Source organism: Photinus pyralis, unplaced genomic scaffold (genome assembly GCF_008802855.1).
Source record: "Photinus pyralis isolate 1611_PpyrPB1 unplaced genomic scaffold, Ppyr1.3 Ppyr1.4_LG5, whole genome shotgun sequence".
NCBI lineage: Eukaryota > Metazoa > Arthropoda > Insecta > Coleoptera > Lampyridae > Photinus > Photinus pyralis.
The window spans coordinates 3315457-3342661 of NW_022170596.1; the positions used below are offsets into that span (position 1 = coordinate 3315457).

The following is a 27205-nucleotide window of genomic DNA, read 5'->3' on the forward strand; positions in this document are numbered from 1 at the left end:
CCTGAACAGAAGAAACGGGAGCTTTTGGAGAAACAGGCTTTACTAGCCGAAGGGTCTTCAGATAACATAAAAGACTCTGCAGTGATATAGTTTAGAAATGTATTTTTAACTGTAGTCCTTACTGATAAATAAAGGTGTACTTAGAGAGATTGATGCAGTTTTACATTTTACGTGCATTATTGCTATGCAGTGCATGAAATTTATGTGTAATTTATTAAAAGGGTGTTCAAGGTCGACAAGACGTTTATAATAAAACCAAGATGGCGTGTCGTCCAAGAGACGGTTTTCATTTTAGACCAAATTTATGTTTGTAGCTTTCGTTTATTGATAAAATAAGATGAGCTCAAGAAGGTACAATTTTTTAAGCAATTCACAACTAATAAATTCCAGTTTCCATAATTCCTTACCCCTCATTTCTTTGTTCAAATATGCTAATCTCATACCTGCTCAAATTCGCAATGTTTTCAAATAAAAGGTGTTTCAAGCTTGATCATTTTAATTTGCTAGATGGTTCTGGCCCACAATTACCGGGATTGAGGCCGAAAAGCTTCTAATGGAGAGAGGTGTCGATTGCAGCTTTCTCGCTCGACCTAGTTCCTCAAATAAGGGAGATTTCACTCTGTCTGTTAGGTAATTACGAAGAACTACCCTCGGGTGCCTTATCAATTTATGTTTCAGACGCAATGGACAGGTCACGCACATTAAGATTCAAAATTCCGGCGATTTTTACGACCTGTACGGTGGCGAAAAGTTTGCCACGTTATCGGAATTGGTACAGTATTATATGGAAAATCAGGGCCAGTTGAAGGAAAAGAATGGGGAAATTATCGAACTCAAGTATCCTTTAAATTGTGAAGATCCGACGACGGAACGGTAAGTTTACTGATATTATGTGTGTATCGGTGTAATTAGGGAAGTAAAGGCTGGATTTGGTAGTGTATACAGTGTGGAAATGTACCATAAGCTTGGCAACAGAACTGTTGCATATTTGGTATTATTTTTTTGTCTATGTGTTACATGGCTGTCTCGGTAAAATGAATCGCTGCCTACAATTTTGAGACGATGAAGGAAAATAGTGAGGGAAAACCACATATACAGTTAGTGTACAACATGAGAAGTTATGATAAAGGCTGTGACATAGCTGCAATATAGTCTTGTACAGCGTTAAATTCCGTGCATTTATACCAGTCATCACCCAAGCATGTTCAGTCACTTCATATAACCACAAGTAACGTCTAATGTCTTATTCTACAATTAATTTAATAGCGGAAAAGCACTATTTACTATTATTTTTTAGCTTAGAATCAATTTTCTTCTGTGCACATGACACTGAACAATAAACTTTGAGCTTCGGTTCACAATATGTCGATATCAAAGACATCATTTACAATGAATACTTACATTTGGATGCCTCCAGCTGAAGGGCAATCAGTTTAACTGCTGCTCGTATACTGTCCTGAAGTGGCATTCTCACAAGTTTATGGCGTTCTCTTACATTTCCTTTATCTTCTTTCTAAAGAAGCTGTACAGCAGTGGATGCAACGCATTCCGTGACAGTATTCTTCTTCTGTCACACTAAGATGCAAGGATTTGAGTCTTTAAAGCCGGGCTCAGACGACTCGAATACACAATTATTTGCGTACTTGGGAAGTATACGAGCTTGGCGAGTTGCGATGGCAAGCAGGACACTCACACGACGTGTACATTGTACAAGTACGCGAGGGCGAATATTTGGGGCGAACATTTGTAACACTTGTATCCTTTTCCAGGCATCATTAACTGCATTTCGATTTTTATGGTCTTTGTGTTTAGCCATCCAAATGACCGGCTCATTTTCATAAAAAACAAGAAATTCCAACACAATCTCATTTGTCCACTCCATTTCAATAAAAAAAGAAAAAAAACAAAAAAAAACGTCTGTACGCTTCCGTCTTTAACTGAAAACTAAATTAATAATCGCACTAAAGGCAAATTATTTGTGCATTCCGTTTGAGCGCCTCTACAAGTATAGATAAGTATGTACTTGGCAAGTGTGCGAATAATCGTGATCCCTTTGACTCGGACCAATTTTACCGACAAGAAATGGAAAACTAACGAGTGACAATTAATTGTACAAGTAACCCACTCACACGACATGCCAAGTATACGAAAGTAACGATTATTCGCCAAGTACACGAGTCGTCTGAGCCCGGCTTAAGATTAGAAAAAAATCAATTAATATTGTTATAATTAGTCTCAAGGACTGATCGAAGTATGTGTAGAAATATACAGCAGTAATAGGCAGTACTAAGCAGTATTCAGCAGTAGAGCAATATTAGGCCTCAGTCTAAAAGGCACTTTTTTGTAAAACTTTTAATGCCACAAACAGAATCAATATAGCTACGTTTCTTTCTGAGATACAGAGTGAAAACCAAAAGTTTGACATTTTGGGATCTTGTCATATCTTACTACCCATGGTACATTACTACCCATGTAAAATGGAAAAAAAGTAAACACTGTTTTTTAGATATTTTTATGTAGAATCCAGTACAGAAACTGTACAGAATAATCAGAATAATTTAATTATAAGGAAGAAAAAGGAAATATTTTACAGCTGTTAGCTGTATCCAATTAAAATATTAGATCGTAACGGAGACGACGGCGGTCGTGGGCGGGAATGAAAGCCACAAAACACAAATTAATTAGCGGTGTCTACGGAAAATCAAATACAGGAATGCGAAACAATTTAATTAATTTCTCGGCTTATTCCAAAATCTCAATTAATTAAGCATTCTTCTAATGTATCCACTCACGACTTAATTGGATGCTGTTTACTGCAACTTATTTACTTAGCTACTGTTAATTATACTCGCTTAAATGAAATTTCTAAATTCATACTTCTAATTTACACCCATTGCCTCTTGTAATTTCTCCGGTCGGGAAAAGGTCTCTTATCAAACTGTTACGGCGTAACCCTGCATCTAATAATTAGATAGCGGTAGTGAAATGTTAATATGCTCTCGTCTTCTAAATTACAAGAGCTTTGAACGCAACAAAGATAATTGAAATATTTCGACGGGAACGGTTGCAAACGGCGAATTAATTACAGCTTTTGTTTTCGGTAACGGCGGCTGAAACAGAAAATTAAACCAATTACCTTTACCTCCAGATACCGTTGTTTACGTATGGGGTGGTCATTAAGGTATGTAAACTTCAAGGGAAAAAATTGGTACTTCATTACAAAACGGTGAACAATAGGTAACACAATAGTGGAACGATTAGTACTCTTCTCACTCAAGTTTTTTTACATGGTTTTTGAATACGACCGCCATTTTGAATTTTTTTAAAGCAGCATAGGAAGGCTTTATTTGATTTCTCTTTCTCACTTCCTTAAACTTGTATGATGTTAAATTAGAAAAGAATACAGAAAAAGTAGAAAAAAACCTTGCCCATACGCTTGGCTAATGTACTGCACTTTAAATAGAGATACCTTTAAATTAACAGAACATCCAAAATTAACAAAAAAGCAATGAGCAGGTGCTTTGTGACATACACACAGTACGTAGGGCTTGTTTACTAACAACTATTGTATTACGTGAGAAAAATATGGACCAATTATTTTCTAATTTAACACCATTCATGATTAAGGTAGTAAGAAAGAGAGAAAAATAAGCTTAATCCGGAACAAAGGTCACAAAACCTTCGCCATAAATTTCATTTATTATACAAAGATATAAGTAATCAATGGCGACATGTTTTGGGAAATGCCATCATCAGGCCTTAGAATATAATGCTTTAACAAATTTGAGATCACCTTGTTAAAAGTATTACATTCTAGGGCCTGATGATGGCATTTGCCGAAACATGGCGCCATTGATTACTTATATCTTTGTATAATAAATGAAATTTATGGGGAAGGTTTTCTGATCTTTGTTCCGGATTATCATTTACCCAATTTCGAGCTTTCCTGAGAGAATGGATACTCAACAAGTTGAAAATAAGCTTTTTAGTGAAGTATCACATGATGTATGTTGCTATTAAAAAATTCAAGATGGCGGTTGTACTCAAAAACCATGTGTTTTTTAAACTCAAAAATATGTGAAAGAATTTCAAATGGAAGTGTTCTAATTTTCATGTCTACACTGTGTCCAAGATAAGGATGTCTATCATAGGGAGAAATCCAGAAGATTTCGAATACTTCCGAAGATGAACCAGAAAAAAACAAATTTGCCGATTTTGTTTTTATTTTTTTCTGATATTATATTTGAACAGATACAGAAAAATAAGAACACATTCTCATTCCCACTTTTGGAGTTCTAGAAGACAGCCCTGAAAGATTTTATAAACGTTTCATTTTGGAGAAATTAATTGTTTTTTCATATGGCCCGTAAAAAAAGTACATACTGTATTGAATAGCATTTTTTATTATGAATACAACGATGCACTGTACACAAAACAAAAACAAAAGTGTTGGTTTCAACATGATGGTGTACCCGTACACAACATCCTAATCGTGCGAGAATACTTATCGAACAAATGTTTCATTTTCCAGGAAATGTGTGTGATAGATACACAGTGTATACCTCTTCTCAAATGGTTAGAGCGTGAAACCTTTCACTTGGTGTCTTTAATCAAAAATATTGCGCATTTTTTGTTAAGTTTCTTCTAGTTAAAAAGTGGCGTGTATAGAACTGTTAAACCATACATACAGTGTGCACAAGATATCTGGAACAAAATATTTCTGCCTAGAACACAGGGGGATCACGTAGCAAGTTCGTTGGAAGTTTTTATGTTGAAATAGATACTAGAAATTTGGTTTAGAGCCATAATCAACCATTGCAAATTGAAATAAAATTCTTTCAAGATACCGGAAGTAGCGCCATCTTGTTTTTTTAAAAATAGAAACATACCATTTACTATTTTTTTCTAAATGCGCTATTTTATTTGGAATTCAACACAATTAAGATTTAATTACCTATCTGTCATAGTTTTTGACATATTATGTCAATTTTCTCTAAGAATTTGAAGTTGCAAGGGTCCATTCAAAAATTTATATTAATAAACCGTTCACGATTAGTGAGTACTCTTTATAGTCTAAAGGCCGCTTTACATACTGCAATTCTTTGTGCAATACAGTTGCAGCAAGTTTAATTGCAAAAATACTGTACATGCAATAATTATTGCACTTTGGTTTTACACGCGGCAATTTTCTTTTTGCAATAGTTTGTTACCAACATTCGCATTTAAAATTGAACTAAAAGCTTTATTCTATTCAAAATTCATCAGGTGTTGTTATAATTCTGAATGCGTTTTGAGTAAAAATGAATAGACACTTTAATCGAAAAAAGGCAGTCGCAGCTTCAATTTGTGTAGTAATATAGAATAAGAAACTTTAGAACAAAAATAAGGCGTCGCAGCTTCAATTTTCAGCTGTATGTAATAGTAGTGAAGAAAGTATGTAAAGCGGCCTTAAAAGGAATTGCTTTAGTGACGATTTGCAGTATGGTGATAATGGTATGGTATAATCATCTTATAATTTTTATACCGAAAAGATCAGCCCACATGTTAAAATCAAAACGGTGTCTTACAGTTCTTTTTAAACATGGATTGTTCCCAGACCTATAGCGTAGTGGACATTTCGCCTATTGAAAATGCCATTATTCGTAAACATACTGTCATCAGACCATGTTATTTGATAAGGAAAATTCTCTTGGCATTTTCTTGTGTACCATTCAGATTTTGGTATACAAATGTTTTACTCAATCTGTCGGACTGATGTACCTGGAGCTTCAGGGATGGCCAACAAAACATTTTGTACAGTTTCTTCATTGCTGGGTTTGCGTAGAGAAACCACTGGCTTTTTAAAAGTACCATATGCTTTCAGAACAATTTCGATTGGCTGAAATGAAACATGCGAGGAAACATGCCACCATGTGAAACTTTTTTTCTTTAGAAAACATAATTAATAGAAAAAATACTAATTATAATACAATAAATTCTAAACTATGTGAAACACACAATGTTACTTAGTTAGTTCAAATACAGGCCATTACCACATTCATTTGTTTTCCAGAGCATACTTTTTTCTTGGTGGTATTGGGGCGTTATACTTTTGGACAGTAATTAACTGTATAATAATTAATACTCTGGATTTTGTTTTCTAATGAAGAAAAGCTTCAAATGGATGGAGAACTGTCACTGGTTTTCCTCTGGGGCAAATCTTACCGCCAGAAAAAAAGATTTCTCAACTTTTCTCCCATTTACCCAAATTTGCTTAAGCTTAATACATTCTTCTGGTGTGTAGAGGTTGTGTCTGTAATTCGCTGGGTGTGATTTGGATATATTAGATTGGGCTGGATTTTGAAGTTCCAGTAGGGTGCCGTTCGTTTAAAAATGCTGGGGCTAAGTCTATATACCATATTCACTGAGAGTGATAGGTATAGAGGTATAGAATATTCCTGTTTGTTTACTTAACAGAGAACGTTTTCGTAACTGTTTAATTTTGCAATTCATTACGAATTGTATGTAGATTATTATGTGTAAAACCACAGACGGTTTATGGTATTGTTGTTCAGTATTTACTACAACTACAGTAGGTAAGTTTGTTTTGATTTTGTGTAATAAGTTCAACAACGATGTGCTTGATTTCGGTGCAGCGCGGTGATGTGTATCAATTATAGGTATGTTTTACTGCCCCAGGAAGCACCTTGTTGAATGGAGTACTTTAATTTTTCCCCCAAGGATAATTCGTCGTACAGTTTGCGACAATGAAAACTATAACCTTCCGCTAGGGATTTCACAGGTTTTTAACATGCACAGTGCGACGTTAATTCTTTTATCTCTAGCATACTAATTGCAATTAAAAGTTTGTGTATGTGCAAATTGACATGCTACTTCATTTCCTTTTGTTATACATAATTTCTGATTCACGCCCTTCCCCTTGACGAGCACGCTGTCAACTTAATTTTTATTACCAAATTTTATATTCTGTATAACATTGACATGTAGTCGGTGTAGTTGCTATTTAATCATAGATTTCATTAACGTTGATCAAGGGAAAGCATGATGAGTTATCATTGACGTCACCATATCCTTTCGTCAAAGGAAATGATTCAGTTTAGTTTTAAAATATCGTTTTTAAGTTAAATTGTTCTATTTTATGCGGCATTGACTAATTACATTACTGTACAGAAGAGGAAACTTGTGATAAAAACTGCCGTAGACGCAATCTGTGTTAGTCAACTTTTTTCCCCCATTTTGTGGCATTTCAAGAAACATTCAGTGCACCTGGAGAATGTGTTGACGTTGCAATGAACATTTTTGGAATATAAAACAGCTTTTTGTTCGCGCTGAAATCTCATTGTATATCGATCACTTGCACTTCTAGAAATCTATAATTACACTCATTTGAGCTGAACTTTTTGATTTTTTTGTCATTGTCGATAACTGATCTCTAACTTGTGTTGTCATAAACATTTTCGAATAGGTACATTTTGACAGTTTCTTTTGGAAAAGGTTAGATGCAATACGACTGTGGAAAAGACACCAAATTATAAATAAATTTATTTTAAAAAAAAGGGTGTAAAACGCATATAAGTGTAATGGAACTATAGTACCTATAGCTTAACCGTTATTCCTTTATAAGTACTTTATAGTCTAAGACACATTTTTTTAAACAGTTTTATTATTGTTTATATTTGGATAGAAGATAGTTAAATGTACATGCTAATAAATAACATATCCCAGAGTCTCGCAGCAATTTCGCGGATGGCGCGGTGGTGGTGGGTGGCTTCCAGACTCTCGGATATGTCATTAGCATATACTATTTATACGTAACTATATCTTATATCCAAATATTAACAATAATACAACTGTTTAAAAAAATGAGCCACTAGCGTTCCTACTATTACTTACAGGCAACAAACACGCATAAACATAACAACCACTTCTGCAAAGAGACCCTTTACAAGCAGGCCCGTGTGGCGCAGTTCTGTTAAAGGTGAACTGTGGTGCTAAGGGTCCCTGGTTCGAATCCGGGTTCGGGCATGGAAAGGTATAGTGGGTTGATGGGTTGGTAGAGCAGCCTTGGCTGAAACCCCGCCCACTCAAAAATAAAGGCAAAATAAAATAAAAATAAAATAAGTGCGGATGTTTTGGGACGAACCTACCCTTCAACTCCTACAATTATATATATGTACGACTGCTTGATAATTCGGTGATTACAGTCGCAATTAGTGGCCATAAATTGCAATATTATGGCCTATATTTATTATAGTCCATATCGATAAAGTAAAACGGCCGCCTGTCAATATGACAGTCGTACTTAGGTGTCAAGCTGGATTCACATGAATGCGAAATCCGACGATACGGTCATCCGAAATGTCAAGCACATTTCAAATTATTGACCAATCATAAGCATTTCGGATGATCGTATCGTCGGATTTCGTATTCATGTGAATCCAGCTTTAATCCAAAGTAAATTCAAGTATTTTAGAAATACTTGACAAATGCTTGACATCTGTTGTGAATGATATATAGATTTTATCGCTTATTGAATTCCATGAAATTTTCATTTTTAAGGGTTGTTGCAGTCGTACATAAAGCTTTGTATACAGTGTGTTCATCATAGCCTACTTGATTAAAATATAAAAACCGTTGATATAACTGGTATCTTATTTTCAATCTTATGCAATGATAGCTCGTTGAAAAGAGAATTAAAAAATCTATCAAATAATCTAAAAATCCAATATGGCGCCTATTTAACTTTAGGAAGTTGGTAAATGTTCCTCGAAGGTAGCCATCTTGAATTTTTTTTTGACATCAATTCTAAATTAGGCGTATTAAACACAGTAACTTTTATATAAAACTTTTTTTTATATCTTATACTTTCAATGATATAAGACATTAAAGGAAATGACCAATTTTAGTTTTTTTGAGTTTACGTCGAACTGATTAGACATTTTGAATTTCCACAAGGAAATTTTAAATGAGTATCTAAAACTGCAAAACATTGTCCATTTAACCAATTCTCTATCTTTAATAATAAGAAAGTTACCCATGCAATCCCACCCGATCTGGGACACACTGTATATCGCGTCCATAAATAGGCTTTATGGAGACTCGCCTTGTTTATTTGGACTTTTTTTTAATAGACAACTGATTGCTTTATGGCAGTTAATGTATATTCTCTATGCTTCTTAAAAGTCTTCTTGCGTATGTCATGGCGAAAAGATCCCTCTATTTTCGTGAGCAAATCAAGGAAAAAATAAATGTACTCCATTGCTTCATGGTAAATCATGATTTTATCTAAGTATTGCCATAGGCGAGTTATTTTAGAAAAATCCTTAAAAAGTCAAACATTTTCTTTCATTTTTGACCACAGAAATTTCTCCCGACGTCAGTCACATTGGCAAACTTGTTTTTTCTCTCTCTTTACCATTTAAACAAGTTGGAAAAGTAAAATCTTCTACCGGACCTCTTGTAATCATAAAGTAGGTATAAATTGACTGAAATATCAGGGGTTTTCAGCGTACTAATCTATTTATCAAATTTGTTAGGGTCTTTCTTGGTGAGAAACAGAAATTCATTTGAATGCATCGCATCATAGCCATGTTGATTCAGCAAGATTTAGTTACCTGTGGGTGTTTTGTTTAGAAATCAATGTAAACATTGGATTTTGAAATTTTTCTTGTAAATTTATGGAAAGAGTGTGACAGGTCATTATTTTTCTTTTTTTGTTCTTTTATTTTATTCTGTAAAAATCCGATAAGGTGCCCATAAGAAATGAGAAAGTAGTATCCTGTAGCTTCTACATCTAGCGTGTTATGGAAAGTGGAGTTGCTAACAGGAACCATTTTCATTTCGGATCGTTTAAACTAAGGAAAATAAAAACGAAGTTTGACATTTGGAGTTTTTCGGTGATATCTCCGTTATTTCAAAGATTTTTCAAAAATTTCAAACGCTCTTTTTTAGTCACACAAAGGGGCAACTTTGTCGCCATTTAACCTACACTGTAATTGTCACCGTTACGGAGATCTCAATGGTGAGCCACGAATTTGAACCACCCTGTACTGTACTATGGAAATGGACTTTCTTTTAATAGTGTGTATGCGATAACATACTCTTTGATCTTGTTTGAGAGTTTTGGTTTTGGATGTTTAGATCTCCTGCGCTTCTGTAAGCAGTTCTAAATAGCACACCAAGTGTTTGGTTTGATCAGAATTTATTGTAAAAGGCGACTAAGCGAATTACCTCGACATGAAAAAATTGTACGTAAAACGTACGTTTGAGATTGAATGTAACAACCAAAACTGAATTGAGGTTCTGAGTGTGCAGGAGTGTCCAAACTTTTGTTCATATACCACAAGGGGAGCGTCGAAATAGAAAATCACGCAAAAAACCAACAGTTGAATGACGCAAGTACTTCCATTGTGTCACAGCTGTTGATCCTGAAAACAGTTTGCAAATGTGTTTATCTATGTATAACCACGAGTCTACTTTAACAAATTTATTATCTCGGTTATTTACTGTATTTATATTTGAAACAAAGCGTAGAATCACATGTGTATAGGTTGTTCACATTGAGGTTCTCACAAAAACGCAAAATTCATGAATGTGTTTACACAAAAATTGTCTATACTGTTGCTCCTTCAAGCATCTAAATTGGTACAAATGTAGCAGAAGCTACCACTTGTTCATTAAGTGATGAATAACAGTTACAATGCCTTTTTTATGTTTTGAACGTCTGCAATTTTGTTGTATTTTTGGAATATCAATATTCCACTGTTGGCTGGTCATATTTGGCACTAGCAATAAACAATAACGGCTACGGCTTTTGTTCGCAGTTTTTACTATTGAACAAAATGGTGCAAAATTATTAATTTTCCGTAAAAAATTGCGATCTAACAATACCTACCAGCAACAATTAATTGTTGTAATTTTTATGTAGCAATTTATTTCCTAGCGAAATCCATTATCCAACGTAATGTTTTAAGCGGAACGTGAAATGCGGATTTGATTTTTATGTAAGTACCCAATGCTGTGACGACGAAACTAGTTATTATCGCTTTAAAAAATTATAGCAAATTGTAAAAAAATGTTAGATATAACGATCATCGAACGAAGTCGACGTCCTTGAGTCTCCCCATGCTGCAACAATTATCTATTTTTTATATTATTACTCGACTTGAGGTCTTTTTATGCACCATAAAAATGTTAATCGATGGCGCTCGGATTTATTTTTAAAAAATGCATCCGCCGGCGCGCGACCGATCATTCGCATAAAATGTTATTAAACTGTCGCCTTATTTAGGATCCGTTTGTTTAAATCCCAGAAAATGAATCGTTAATCGGAATATCCGCATCATTTCGATCGCCTACGGTTCGTCTGCTATAAAAACGCCCACCCTTACCATTTAGGGTAACAAGGTCATCCGTGTTGTTAGAATACTTATATGGAATTGCTGCAATTCATTCACGATATTCATAAAAAAAGTGTATCACTAAGGAATTTCTTAATGAATCTCCCAATCAAGAAAGTATTTTCTAACCATTTTAATGGACAAGAAACAGATAAAAATAAAATTTATTCATAAACAATAATGGTCCAAAATTACGGCCACGTGGAATTCAAAATGCGATAATAAAAATTTATTTGCAAAACGTTTATTTTTGCATACTTAAGTAGTTTCTTATTTTGTCTCAAAAAACTCGTGTGTTCTGATATAGGTATGTGCGAGTATATCCGGGAATCCCGAAGTAATTTCATAAAATGTGACATTTTGTTACCTGTCGTTTTTCCCGTCACAGAAAAAATGTTTTTGTTGTTGCAATATTTAACATTGGCAGAGTAAATTGTTTCTATTTAAAGAATAAATGAGTTCCATTCAAGTTTTTTTTGCTTTTTCCACCCTTTTAAGCGTAGACAGCTTTAAGTAGGAAGTCATTAGCATTATGGGTAGTTTAGCTTAGGGGTAACTGTTTACATTACAACTAATCTATGGGCATACCGCCGCCGGCCTACCTGCGTTATCCGCAAGATATGTTATTGTTATGTAGGTAAATGTCATTTTTGTGACAAAACATTCAGTTCTGCGACAAATCCAAGACTTTCCTGATATTTATGCAAATTCACTTATGTACCTAGATTAATAGAATCCCTAATACCTACTTTTTCTTGAAATTTCTCAATCCGTGTATTTTACGGCGGGTACAAGTAGAGGATTAGTCTGTCGGCATTGGAAGAAAGAAAGGATAACAGGCTTTGCAAAGAAGGACTGTTTCGCAAAGGGTTGCGTATAATTTTTCTTGATGTTTTGCGAATTTTGCATGGATAAAACTATAAAAGTAAAACCTGGGAAGGGCTTGTTACACGGAGTGAGATGACTAAGCGTTTTCCGAATAATGATACAAAACCCAAATCCACCCATATAAATCAGATTTAGCTATGAAGAATCTATAAAGGATCTAGCAAGATTATTTTGGGAGGATCTTGGATCTTGATCCTTTCTTAAGTGCGGATCTTTGATCTGGATCTAGATCATGATTTTTAAATGTATTTTTGGATCTGTATCTAGATCCAGAATTAAAGGATCTTACCCAACACTGATTGGTACGCGCGTAATTCTTGCACCAAACCCTATATGAGCCTCATAGCAGGAATTATGTGATCTGTGTATACAGTCAGCTTTTAAGTGAGGTAGGTAAATAACAATTGAATAAATAAGTGCATGTTATTCTCATTTAATCGATTCGATTTGAAGAAAATACATTTTTTAAATTGATATATGAACAAGAGTCGCTTTATAAAAGTGCTCCACACCAATTGAAATATACTGCACCAATATAGACAACAAGGTACAAGGTACTTCCGGTTGACGAGTATTGGCCAAAATTTACTCATTTTGACCATTGTACACTATTACGGGAAACATAATTGGAAAATTCGAATGGAAAAGTATTATACTCACTAAGTTGAAGCGTTTTTTAAAGTGAACATAGGGAATATTTGCATTGTATGATCACTTTTCGTTCTAAGAGAAGTTTATTTTTCCCCAAAAGTAAAAAAATGCGCTACTTTGTCCGCCCGTCTATCCGTCCCTACAGCTGTGTCACTAGTAGACTATTGTTCTATTTTGGTTTTTTTATGGAGCCGAGGTTGTACCAAGGAATGCGCACACCTGATGTTTAAAATATGCGATATGTTTGCCTTTACTGGAAAAATTTTTGGTTAAGATTTCATAAAAAAATTCCATAAATAAGAAAGTTGACATTCCACAGTTTGCGCTTAAATTAATCATAAAGATTCCTGCATATTTTTAGTGCAGATGTTCAAAAATGAATTGCGCATACGTAAACCTACATTACTTCTTTGTGAACTAATTCTTCTGAAATTTCATCGTAATTCTTATATTAAATTGAAAAACGTGCCAAGAAAAATTGATTATGCAGTGCTAACATTATTATTTGTAGCCGAAGTTTTGTGAAATTTAAAAAAAAGTGCTTCTTATAGATGGAAAACGAACGCACTTGCCAAAAAATGGATTGGGCACGCTTAGATCTAATTTTTGTACCTTTTTTTCTGAATTAATTAGTTCAAATATTTTTAATTTCAAATAACACAAAAAAAACAAACGTCATATAATAATAAAACAAAAAATACAGATAGCCAACAAATTGTCGTTTTAAACAATCCTGCCATCTTTTATTCACCGTGGAAACCTAGATGTCAGAAATAAAAATATTTTAATGTATAATGCAATATTGCAAGTAATATTTCATATAAATATAGCAAGTGATATATCATTTTTTTAAGGAAATTTTACGCTTTTGTTTCAAAAAAATACATATGGTGGTCCGTATGAAAAAAATGTAGTTTAAGGTCGTATAAGAAAATTCAAACACCCTGTATAAAAACTGTGTTCTTGATTCTACATAAAAAGTGCGCTAAGAAATCATTTAATTTAATCATAAGAAAGTTATCCAGCATTAAGGAAATCGACTGAATTCAATAAACGCCCCTTAGCGGCCAAATGATTGGAGATATGCGCCAGTGATTTTCTCTTTAAAATTGAGTTCAGTCACCTATGTTCATTTTTTCTATCTCGTAAAATAAAGGGTGTTTCTATAAGAACGTGTCCAATTTGGATCACCCTGTAGCTTCTACAAACCAAAATCTATTAAGAAAGCTCGTTTTTTAGTAGATTTTGGGAGTTGAAACTGATTGCTTTATTAAAAAAATTGCTCTTTTGGAAGCGCCGGAATTAATGATATTTTTTTGCTATAACCTCTGATGAAGTTATGGGTTTTTTCGTGGATTCTACAGAGCAAAATTGTTCAAGAAAACTCTCGCCAATCGATCTGAGGACAGTACTTTTTCGATTTTGGAGACGAGGGTTCCATTTTGTTTTATTAAAAAATTGAGTTTTTATGTTGTAATAGATAATAATAATATTTTGCCTTAAAGAATAGGAAAACAGATTATCCAAACAAAGCCAAGGCCTACTGGATCATTTTAAAAATTTTTGAAAATTAATTTTTATTTTTTTTCTCGATAACGGTCGCAATTACGAAAAAAATACAAGAGACCAAAACGTCTCCAAAGAAACTAGAAAATTAAATTCTTTTTTTACAATCAAGCTACCAGTGGCGTACCGAAATTTATGTACAGTACAGGGGTAGAAAATGGAACATGACCCCTGAAAAAGTAACTCTGTAGATACCCACTACCATTAGCGTTACCAGATATCCAGAAACCAGGTGCCAAATTTTTGTCAGAACAGCTTCCTAGCTCAAACCAGATATTAAAAAAAAGTTTTTGACAGTCTTACATCTTTTGTCTTTTTCATTGCTACTTATTTGAAAAAAATAAATAAGTAAATAACTCCAAATATACATATCCAAAATCTGCCGAAGCGAATTGATCGATCACACTTATCCTCCTGAACCAAAAACTTGATATCATTCTTCGAAACACATACTTTTGTCACCCTTACAGATAGTTGCGGTTGATTGCCCCTGATCCCTCCATGTACAGGATTGGAAGCTCCGCATATGTAATGTCTTCAGTTACTTTTTACTGTCTCATATTTTCGTAAGAGTGTCCTCATTGTGAAGGATATTGCACATCAAAATACATCCGTAACACTCATTCCATAATCTGACCATAATATGCAGCTACTGTTTACTGGTAACTGTTATTTATCAGAATGGCAATAAAAGTCAAAGGGAAACGTGTCTTGTCACATTATTTAGGATTGCACATATATGCTTTTGGAGACGTGTGTATTCTGAACAAGATAGTGTCCTATTCCCAAGAGATAAAGCAATCGTTTTTCGCAAAACTACAGCCTTTTCTTCTCATTTTTGACAAGATCCTCCACGTTCAATGTGAATTTTGAGTGTGCTACCAAAAAATCTAGTTCTAGGCCGCGCTCCATTGCTACGCTTCCAAATTTGGACGCCTTATTTTCATTGTCGTCCGAAGACGCGGCTACAATAAAAATTCGTATTCTCAAGGTTTGTTTATTTCGATACGCTTTTCGTTCCCCAATTTAAATCCTTATAAGCTAATTAAAATATTTAAATTCATTTGCGCGCAAGAGATTTTCCCAAACTTCGTCAAAATTGAAAGCGATAGTAACTCTTCGCCGTCATCAATGAGTAAAATTTTGGAATTAATTATTGACAGGTCAGTTCAAGGTGCCCGTATACGAAACGCACGTGAGGAGGTGTAAAGTTGATGTTTACCAGGTAGTTTTTTTTTTCGTTCAAGTAGTTTGCGACGAACTTTAGTGTAGTAAAGAGCGAGGTTTCTTATTGTAGTGTTAAATGTGCGCATAGTTTCGTGATTATTGTTATTAAAAGGAACATTGCATTGAAATGACTCGTTATCCTTTACCAGTAGATTGTTCGATTATTGCAATACCGGCGGCGCAAATAATAATTTCGACCGCCGTTCAGGAGCTTAGGAAGGCCGCTATATTTTTTGAGTAAGAATTTTAAATATTTTCCATAAAAGGCGCCAATAATTAGTTGTGATTCATATTATCTGTGTCACGAATTTGTTCACGGAAATGCACCGTAGTGACTAAATTTTTGTAATAGGGAGAGTTTTTATTGTAAATCAATAAATAATTGCGATCGGCGTATTCTTCAAGTGAAGGTTATTCAATAAAATGGATCTATTCTCCTGAGCGCATGGAGTAATTTAGTGTTGTAAGGCCAGTAAATGTAAATTCTATGTAAATAATTTATGAATAAATTGCGAATGTTTGTACCAAAATTAGACGTTGTCGTTTGCACGTTTCACGTTAACAAATATAGTCGCAAAATAACAACTTAAGTGGTTACGCAAACGAGCGCACTTTTCATTTTTCACACTTCGTTAATTGGTACATTCTTCGATTTGGTAGTGATATTGCGCATCAATTTTTGAAGAGAGAAATTTTGGATTAAGTGAAAGTGCTGCACTGTGTGGTTCACTTGTGGTACACACTGTAGGGGTGCATTTTGGCTAAGGTAAAGTAAACAGGAAACTAATGTTCAGCAACGGTGCCTTTCTTGGTACACGTTTTTTTTGGCACCAATCATCAGTTATGACTTATGAGGTTTGCTATCCTTACCAGGATTGATGGTCATATGACTAAAAATTTTTGGCTATCGAAACCATACGTTTGCTCTTTTTCGCATACTAGAGACTAGACCACCGTCCAGTCAAAAGTAGTGTTCACTATATATAATAGTGCTTGGAAAAATATCATAAAAACTCAAGATTTCCAAACTACTTAGAAGTTTCTTCATAGCGTGATCATAGGTTTCCCGAGATCGTTGAATTTGGCTGAATTTACTCCCCTGCCAATTTGATTTACTGCTTTCATATTAAATTGCCTATCTAAATTACAAGCTAATTAGTAACTACTCAGTCAATTGTAGTTTTTCATCTAATCAACTAATCAACGAAAGCGCTTGCCGAGGGCATCTATCTATCAATTCGCAGGGGAGTCTGACCGGGCACCATTCAAGCGCACCAAAGGCCCAGTTCAGAGCCTGTTCCTCTCAATAAAGGATGGGACCCAAGTTGCTTCACCCTCCCCAATTCTAGATACCTGTCCCCAAGGAGGCTATGTCTGTCTCTAATCAGGGCGTCACAGTGACAGACCATATGCTCGGTAGTTTCATCTGCCTCGTCACAAATCCTGCACATGGGCTCCTCCACAAGCCCAATGTTATGCAGATGATACTTTACCAACCAGTACTTTCTAATCTCGCTTCTTTTCAGTGTTAGAAGCTTAGAAGATCCAGATTTACCAAGGAGCCCTGTTAAAATTAGGCCTTCTGGACTGTCCGAGTCCGGTTGCTTGTTGTCACTGCGCCTGGAATTGACTTGAGTTAGGCTCGAACGTTACGAAGACCCCACCACTGCTTGCACGAGGCAGCTTGTCCGCCCTTTCGTTGCCCCCTATTCCACAGTGGCATCCAGATCAAGCTTACTTTAAGAGGTTCGCCTAATCTACCTAGAGTCAAGCGCCGTAGCCGATCGGAACCTGTCTGCTAAACGGGCCCTTAGGTTCTCTTGTGCACAAATCATGATCATCTCTGCCTGAAACACAGAGCTATGCTAATCAAGGCAGAAGCTGTTATACTCATGCCCGTTCCATTTTCTGTTAGGGATCCGTCTGTAAACTGCACGAGCCTCTGAGGAATGTGCAATCTGAGCTCAGCCTCCTCCCTGTCCGGGAGAGTAACTTTATAACTCTTTGGTCTTAGTAAGATAGCTCGGATCACATTGCTTCTTGAGAGGATGGGATCGGATCTGAAGGTTTCCTCCCAGACCCGCTCGTGTCCAAGACTGCCCCGATCCTTCCACTCATCCCTATCGTTTAGCCATATGGAAGCCTTACGAGCCTCTGCCTCCACAGCTAAGTGTAAAGGCTTCAGCCCCAGAAGGGTCTCCATGGCCAAAGTTGGCTTGGTTTTCATGGCTCCAATGACCCCCAGACAGGCGAGTCTCTGAACCTTTCCTAGCTGCTTTCTGTAGGTTGCCCTGCGCATGGCAGGCGGTCATACAAGTACAGCGTACAGTATTTTTATTTTGCCTTTATTTTTTTATTTATTTTTTGCTTATTTGCTCAATGTGCCCTTTCCAGGTCAGACAGGATGACTCCAAAATACTTCACTAACCTGGTCAGATTCAGTTGAAGTCTTTGAAGAGTAAGCCCATCAAGGTCTGCTCTCCTTCTATTCATAAATGGAACGACCTCGGTCTTTTCGAGGTTAACAGAAAGGCCATTGCTACTGCACCATCTATCCACCTGTCCCAAGAGTTCCCCTCTTTCACGGTGTTTGGAAACTTTTGATTTATGACAATCGCCCGTCCGTCCGCGTATCTCTGTGTATACGCTCCGTCCTCGTTCAGAGTGCAGAGAAGCCAGTGTAGTACCAGGCACCGCAGCAGTGGAAAGAACACTCCACCCTGCGGATATCCTCTAGTAATCGATGAGCTCATCTCTGCTTCTGAGCTGAGCCCATCTTACGATTGACCCATCAACAGCCTCACTAATGGAATCGAACGTGTTCTTGTTAAACACACCCTCGATATCTATAGAAACGCTCCCATGATGACCTGATAGCAAGAATGAAAAAGATTTGCAAAAATTTATTGCTGAAACTTTCCAGATACAAGTCAGTGATGCCAAATTTGACCTAGGATTAAAAATTCAAACGTTGGGCGATGCTTCAGATTTTATTTCCTAGGAAGCTTATAATTCTTGACGGGTTTAGAATGTCGAGTGGTAATCCAGATCAACCAACGGACTTGTTGACTAATATAAGAAATTAAACAATTTTTTTAACCTGTCTGACAGATTTCTTGGGAAATGGAAGATATGTCTGATAGGTTCTTGAAACCAACAGAGTTGCAACTTTTGTTTTTTTTTTGTGTCATACATCGTTGTATTTGTAGTAAAAAAAAACTGCTCAATACTGTATTTACATTTTTTACAGGCGATATATAAAAATTAAAGTTGATGATTTCTCCAAAACGTGTTGAAAATCTCTCGACGGTGTCTTGTAGAGCTCAAAAAGTGGCAATGAGAAAGTGTATTTTATTTCTTTATATCTGTTCTCGTAACATCAGAGAAAAATTTAAATGAAATCGGTAATTCTTTCTCTAATTTGATCATTGTCGTATCTTATATGGTTTCGGAGATCCCCATGGTAGACATCCTTATAGTAGACACAGTGCAATTCATGCCTTGTTTATTTAGCAATCAAGTTAGGTCTATTTCCAAACAAAATTAGTGAAAAGGCAACAACTTTAATTTCAACATAATGGACGGCATATATAGGCTACATATTTAAGCTATCAATAGCGATATTTGATATGACTTCTAGGCTACCAATTATAGTATTAATTGTTACTATTCTTTATCAGGAGAACCAAAAGTTTTTTTCCAATCTCTGAAGTATTTGTGTAACAAGGCAGAGAATATCATATCTTTCAAGCACCATAGATTTTGTCAATAGTCAAAATGCAGCAGACTTAATTGAACAAAAATAAATTAATTACTTTGTGGGCTTTATACCCGATTCAGCTACAATTTAAGCAGCAAATACCTAGTTAATATAAAATTTCATGATGTGGCTACATCTCTAACTTTTGGGTCCTTCATTAGGCGCTCACGAGACTACCGGATTATAAAAACTACCTATTACATATTTAACTTATCTAATTGATATAATCACATGCTTGCGTTGTCTAATTATGCTCATAGTAATTTCCTTGGCTAACAGTTTATTTAATTTATGAAAATGGTAATAAGGTCATTCGGTTTAATTATATTGTTTAAAAATCCCCGTCATAAGGATTTCATATTATTGACGCCAAACTGTAATTCACTTAATTCGCAAAGTGAGAAATAATATAATTTAATTCGGAAAATGACAAGTTACATAACTTGGTATCTTCTAAATCTAAGTTATTATTACAAATTAACTGCATTAAAATTCAACATGTAGACCTTGTTCATGAATTACATTTTATTTACAGGTGGTTTCATGGGCATCTAAGCGGGAAAGAAGCGGAACGATTAATTCTGGAAAGAGGAAAGAATGGTAGTTTTTTAGTGAGGGAAAGTCAATCGAAACCCGGAGATTTTGTGCTGTCAGTGCGTACAGACGATCGCGTGACTCACGTGATGATACGATGTCAGGACAATTTTTACGATGTCGGCGGAGGTGAAAAATTTAAGAGTTTAGCGGATCTCATTGAGCATTACAAAAAAAATCCAATGGTTGAAACTTCAGGTACGGTAGTACATTTAAAGCAACCATTTAACGCAACTAGAATAAGTGCATCCGGTATTCATAGTAGGGTTAAACAGTTACAGGTAATTGTGATAGTACTAATTCAAATAAGTGCTTATACAAAATGCTTATTAGAAGGAGAATGGGTTAACTCATTTTGGCAAGGCCGGTTTTTGGGAGGAGTTCGAGTCGTTACAGCAGCAAGAGTCTAAGCATTTATATTCTAGAAAAGAAGGTATTAAGGCTGAAAATAGAAATAAAAATAGATATAAAAATATTCTACCCTGTGAGTATGTCGGTTGTTGAGTAATGTGTTTATACAATTAGTATTTAATTATCAGTTGATCATACAAGGGTAAAATTAAAAGATGCCGATCCGGCGGTCGCCGGCACCGATTACATAAATGCAAATTATATTAAATGGGACGATACTTATAGTGGAAATGATTTACCTAATGATCCCAGTGGTAAAATGTATATTGCAACGCAAGGTAACGCCTACTTGATTTAGTTACGAAAAAATTGACAATTTGTGTTTTAGGTTGCTTACCTTCAACCGTAGATGATTTTTGGAAAATGGTTTGGCAAGAGAATTGTCGTGTGATTGTTATGACTACCAAAGAAATTGAAAGAGGAAAGGTAGGTTAAAATGATTGTAGTGCTGTATGCACGCTTTTTAAATAAGACATTGTGTTGATGAAAAAATTTGTAGACACTCCATCATGTTTACTCGCGGGGCGCGCCGGATGCTACTGACTTCATTCTGTTTAAAAATTCTAGCTGAAAAAATCTGGGTATGGGTGGGTGGTTTGTAATGCCTTCCGATTGGATGTCACATATAATTACAATCGAACTTCACTGGTAAATTTGTTTGGTCGTCTAAGTATATTTCGCTATCAAATCTGAAGACTTTACGTAGAATAAGTACCATGCAATTGTTTAAAAAGAAGAGGATTTTCAGCATTAATGGCTATGTTATCTTAAATCTACTTAGCAGTAAGGATAGTTGGTGGCCACGGGTACTGTTTGGGCATTGTGGCTACACAAGGTTGGGGTTTTCTTCAAAATAAGAAAGGTGTAAGCAGGGCTGTCGCTTTCCTATTCTCAACTTCTTGATCTTGTCCTCGATCAAAATCTTTCGTTTTAATGTTATTCGAGATTCTGTGCGCTGTTGCCAGAGCCAGCAGGGTGATTACCTCCGACAGTGGTGGAACTGTGGGCGTTTTTCCAGGAAACTAAGTACAACTTGAGCCAACCATCTCGGCCACCATACTCCATACTTACTGAAGGCAAATTTGGTTTTGACCCAGACATTTATAATTATTAACCGGAACCTTTTGAAATAGGTTTGGACACCTTCTAGGATGACGCTTAAAAAAAGTACCACGACCTTCCTTGTGGGATATCCTGAGAAAAGTGGAATTTCAAGTGAATCGTTACAAATTATACAATTTTTTTTCATTCGGTCACATTTTACAAGGCATTTGAGATTTCAGATTTATTGTCCTGTGCATTCCAGTCTCAAATAACTTGCAAAAACTGGAATTTTCCTAGGGAAAAGCTAGAATGGGTTTCAGGACGCCATGTATAACTCTCTGCATGAGGAAGTTTTCAAATACTCGGCCCCAAAAATTAATGTGTACATGGAAAACCGTCTTTTGGAAATCAGAACAAAATCATAAAATATGTAACTCATTTTTTCATCTCATCTATGATCCTGGCGATTTATAGATCAACATGTCCAGTCACTGTTTCACATCAATCACTTACAGGGTTAGGTGAAAGAGCAGGACGCGGATTTCCGCCAACTGAACTTCGCCATATTCTTAACAAATCACGCTGTTTGTGCTCTTTAATATCAATCTCAATAAAGGCAATTATTTTTAAATACTAAACGACTTTCTTCTGTTCTTAATATGTTGACGTTAAAATATTTTCAGTTTAAGGTTTCCTGGAATTTACCTGGAACAAGCTTGAAAAGTAGTCACTTTGATAACTTATACATTTTTTGCGCTCTCACGCATGTACCATTGCCTACTCAGATTTTTGGAAATCCTGGTTTCTCATGAGGGGTTTAGGTTAATGAAAGGCTTTGAAATCACAGCTGATACTTGATGGGACTGAGATTGATTAGCGGTCTCCATATATCCACTCCATCTTGGATGAGATGAAGCTCCACTTCACAGTCCAAAGGACCACAGGAAGTCAAGAGAATGATTCAAATGTTGTGTTGCAGTCTACATGAACATTTGTTGTATCCACAGCAGTAGTTGGAATATCTATTGTGATACTGTCAGTTTTTGCTCATCCATATTCCTAGGTCCACTTGGAAAAGTCACCTGTGACAGGTAGAATTGACAGGTTCACCTGTAATAATAATAATAATAAATGTCTTTATTTGATCTTGTCAGCAAAACAACCTTTAGTACAACTCGTAAAAAAAACAACGAATAATACAAGAACAAATCACAAGGGGAGGTTCAGTAAAACTGCTCTTCCACCTAACCCTTGACGAACGTAACAACAAAATACGCAATAATTTATATAATTAGAAATAATACACAAAAAAAACTAATGTGAAATAATAGTATACTTTCAAAACATTACTCTGAAAAGAAAATGCAACAAAAAGTAAAAAACCACTATTCAAAAGGATACACATTAAACATTCTGACGACTGAAAAGCAAATTTTTATAAGTTTTTTTGAAATTAGGTAAAGAAAGTAGTTTACACCCAGGCGGTATCCTGTTATAATAGTGTGTACAGTGTATCTACCTTTAGTGATGTGAGCGTAATGATCAATGATTCCAAATACATATATAAAATTCTACTGTTGACAGATTTGGGAAGCTTTTGTTGAATTTTTGGGTGTTAGCCATCGGCTGCCATAAATCTCAAACCTTTATTTTGCTATTATTATTGCTTTATTATTTTTTCATCAATGCAGGTTTGCAGTATGTCTGCACATTCAAATGTTTTATGATTCTTTTAAAATTCAAATTTCAGAACAAATGCGCCAGGTACTGGCCAGAACCAAACACAAGCAAAGATTTCGGAAAAATGTCCATAAAAAACGTAGCTGAATCCTCAACGGCCCATTATACTTTAAGAGAATTCCTTGCAAAATTGAATAAAGTGGAACGAAAAGTTTTTCAGTATCATTTTCAGGTAATATCTACATGTAAGACCTGAATTATGCAATTTAGGTTTGTAGGCGTGGCCCGATCACGGCGTACCTTCCGATCCAGGATGCGTATTAAATTTCCTACACGAAGTTAATAAACGACAAGAGTCGTTGGCGCAAGAGCTGCCAACCGATCAGCCACCTGGCGCTATTTTAGTTCACTGCTCGGCCGGTATAGGCCGTACTGGAACGTTTATTGTTATTGACATGATTTTGGACCAAATAAAGAAAAATGGTGTGCAATTTCACTTAAGGTTGTAATACAGAAATTTTTGAGCCATATTTTAGGATTTGACTGTGAAATTGATATACAACGTACAATACAAATGGTAAGATCTCAAAGATCTGGTATGGTACAGACTGAAGCTCAGTATAAATTTGTGTACTTAGCGGTACAACACCATATAGAAACTATTACGGAACGCATGAAAGCCGAACAGGTTTGTTTACATTAATAATAATTCTTTCATTGTGTAGCTTTGCTTTTGTAGAAATCAATTCAATTAGGTAGAGAGTATACAAATATTAGGTATAGCAACGATACAAACAGTCTTCCGAATAGTAATTTGTCTTCAAGTTTGAGTGGTATTGGAAGTACAACAACATTGAACCGTTCAGTGCTTAACTTACCGTATAGTCCTTCTATAGTTACACCTCCCGTTGTGTTACGGTCTGAAAGCAAAAAGCAACCGAGGGCTGTGTCTGATATACAACTGCCTAGGTAAGACGTGCTCCATTTTTGCATTTTTTGTATTGACACCCGAACAGTAAGATATCTCAAAAGTGGAATTACGCTGTCATAGGCAGCATTTCACGCTTGATTTGTTTGATTCAAAATTTACATTTACCTTTTTAATTAACCTTTCAGGCCGCCAGAAGATTTACCACGGCCTACGATATATGAAAACATTCCTGTAAAAGAAAGAAAACTGATCAATAATTCTACTGTAGTTTGTGTAACACAACCCCCGCCTCCGCCGCCCAGAAAAACGTGACGCAAGCTTATTCTGCTGCAATAGCCACACCTAAACGCTTTACAACGTTTTAAGCAGATTACAATATTTATAAATCGTTTTACCTGCACCTAATCAGATATTTTTCCTTTCTTACGTTATACACCCGTTGTGAATGCGCTTTAAACACAGATAATTTTGGGATATTTATTATGCCCATACGCACCGTAAAAATTAAGCAACAAAATGTGATGCCGTCGCTGCTTAAATTTGGCGGTGCCTATGGCCTTTAGTTGCTTATCTTAGTACTCAGCTTAGTGTATAAATTTATTCAGTGAGAGGTTTCTTAATTGTGCCCGATTGCTTCTTCCAATTATTATGGTGCACTGTTTGTTGCGAAAGACAAATATATTGCTGTGAATTATTTCAGAATCGGTTATCACACCTTCGAGAGAACTACCCGAGTTGAATTGAACGAATTACACTGGTGCAAATTGTTAAAAGTGATAATCCCGTTTCTGAAATATATAAAATTATTGATAAATCTTAGGTTTAGTTATTTTAAAAGTGAGAATTTGTATTCAGTACGTTTAAATGTAGATCGTTATTACAAATGGATATTTAGTACTGTATATGCCTTTGTATAAATTATTTGTTCAAATTGACTTGTTTAAATATACTAATTTTATTTAATTACAAATAAATTTTATATTTTAGAGATCGGTTTTTGTTAACTATTTTTATATTTAATGATTAACATTCTGTTTGTTATAGGCATTTCACAACTATTCACTATACAAGGTGATTCAAATTCATGGCTGACCATAGGGATCTCCGCTACGGTGAGAGATCCAGTGTAGGTTAAGTGGGGGTAAATAGGACAAGATCCCACATAAAGTCAACCTTCGCTCATCTGTTTACTGAGTGAAATACATTTTTTAGCAATCTTAATATGTATAAAAACACATTGCAAATGGTTGCCTAAAAAAATTCTTTTGAAATCATAGCCCCGTTGATGTAGCAAGATCTAGTATACTTGGTAGTAGTATAGAGTTCCACAAAAATTCAACATGGCGCCCATAAGAAATTAGTAGCCTCTTCGTTTTAACTTTTGTCGCGAAAACATCTTGTTATAGTTTGTTTGTTGATATTTTTGTGTTATGCATTTAATGCAGGTAGTAATATTTACATTTATTTATAATGTATTTCCGCACTTTCTTCTATCAAAACTTTGCAATTAGCAAGACTGACTGCCTTGCAAACTCCTAAACATCAAAAGAAAGCTTCCTCTGCTATTTAAAACGTTCCTCCTAACTTAATCTTGAACTACATGCAAATTTTGTAAGTATATAATGAGCTTCAATAAATTTTTGCTTTCTCTCAATGGCACGAGGTAAACTTAAAATAACACAATGCAATGATTTCCCAAAGTCCTTATCTTTCAATAGTGCAATAAAATAAACAAATCTCAAGGCGATTATTATTCACATAAAATTAACATCCAATAACTCCAATACAAAACATTGACTTCGAACTCAAATAACGATCGAAATTGTGTTCATAAGTGGCCACATTTATCGTCTAACATAAATAATAATACCCCCTCTGGGCTCAGGGGCAGAATTGACCCACTCCCGCCCTGGAGGTCGTAGAAGGCGACCAATGGAACAGGAGGCGGCTAGTCCAACCGTGCGTCCTGAAATACCCTTAAATCTTTCCCAATTCTAAGAATTCCATCCTATCACCCACCCTTCCACGATTATCACGTTTATTGCTCCAGAAATCCTAAAAAAGTCCCACACTAGCGAACATGATCCGTTCGTCTGTCCCATGATTAATTGATAGTGGTATGTCGCAGTTCGCGCATCTGCGCTCTGTCCTTTTCCCAGAAGATGTAAAAGTTGTATTAGTACGCCCTGTCGTCAATCTTCGAATGACTACCTCTTCCCTTCTTGTCCTGTTTTGTTCTCCAAGGTATAATGGATTGTTTAAATCTTTTTAATTTTGTTTTAGATGGACTCCAGGTTATGAAGTAATGATTTGGCCTGTTGAGGAGAGGGTTTTTAGCTTCACTATACCGGCGGGCATTAATTGCGCATATAATGAATGTTTTTGTATGTGTATTTATTTAAAATATTATAGAATTGCATTTTGTATATATTTCAGCATGTGTCTATTATTTCTAGGTTTTGGACACTGCCCTGAACAGCTGTCACTATGTAATAGACAATGGTAATAGTAATAGTAAGCAATAAACAATATTTGATTTGATTTGAAATCCTTTCTCGGTTTAGGAACAGGAATTACGATTTCCTCGCGCCAATTGTCTGAGTAGGTAAGCACCATATGCAAATATTACATTATATGTGTAAAAGTTTTTCTTTTCCAGCTAATGGGTGATGTTTCAACATAATGGCATAGTGGACGTTATCTGGGTCTATATAGGTAATATGATATAAATTTTAAGAAAGGTAGGGCCAGACTATAATTCGACAAGACCGACGATGTACAAACAGATACTAATCGTTACTTCAGTTTAAGCATTTTTGGTAATGCATATCGGTATTTTATTTGCAAAGTTTAAAATTATCGATCTCACGAGTGATCTAACTCAAAATAGACTAGAGCTTGCACATCAGAAAGCTTTTAGTGAAAATTTGAAGTCTCTACCTATTGTAATTTCTGAGATTTCAGAAGGACAGCCAGCCAGCCCTCTTAAATTTTTTTTAAGAGGTCCGTGGCCTAATAGCATTTTTCTGTCAGAAATGCCGAGAAGGCTTCAAT

At 35.5% G+C, this 27205-nt stretch overlaps 1 protein-coding gene across 4 annotated transcripts; it reads left to right on the forward strand.

Annotated features, from left to right (window-relative positions):
• Nucleotides 1–225: 225 nt before the first annotated feature.
• On the forward strand, nt 226–24900 carry LOC116172192 (tyrosine-protein phosphatase corkscrew). 4 transcript variants are annotated; one of them, XM_031489348.1, is made up of 12 exons: nt 226–351; nt 508–630; nt 679–873; nt 20027–20366; nt 20419–20569; nt 20625–20774; nt 20825–20922; nt 23291–23452; nt 23499–23703; nt 23757–23908; nt 23960–24189; nt 24337–24900. In XM_031489348.1, exons 1-12 carry the CDS (start codon nt 338–340, stop codon nt 24461–24463), a joined length of 1947 nt encoding a protein of 648 aa, XP_031345208.1. In that variant the 5' UTR covers nt 226–337; the 3' UTR covers nt 24464–24900. The 4 variants fall into 4 exon arrangements, with proteins under 4 accessions (XP_031345208.1, XP_031345211.1, XP_031345210.1 ...); XM_031489351.1 differs by lacking the exon at nt 24337–24900 and having other exon boundaries at nt 23946–24109; XM_031489350.1 differs by lacking the exons at nt 226–351; nt 508–630; nt 679–873 and adding an exon at nt 6593–6659.
• Nucleotides 24901–27205: the final 2305 nt, after the last annotated feature.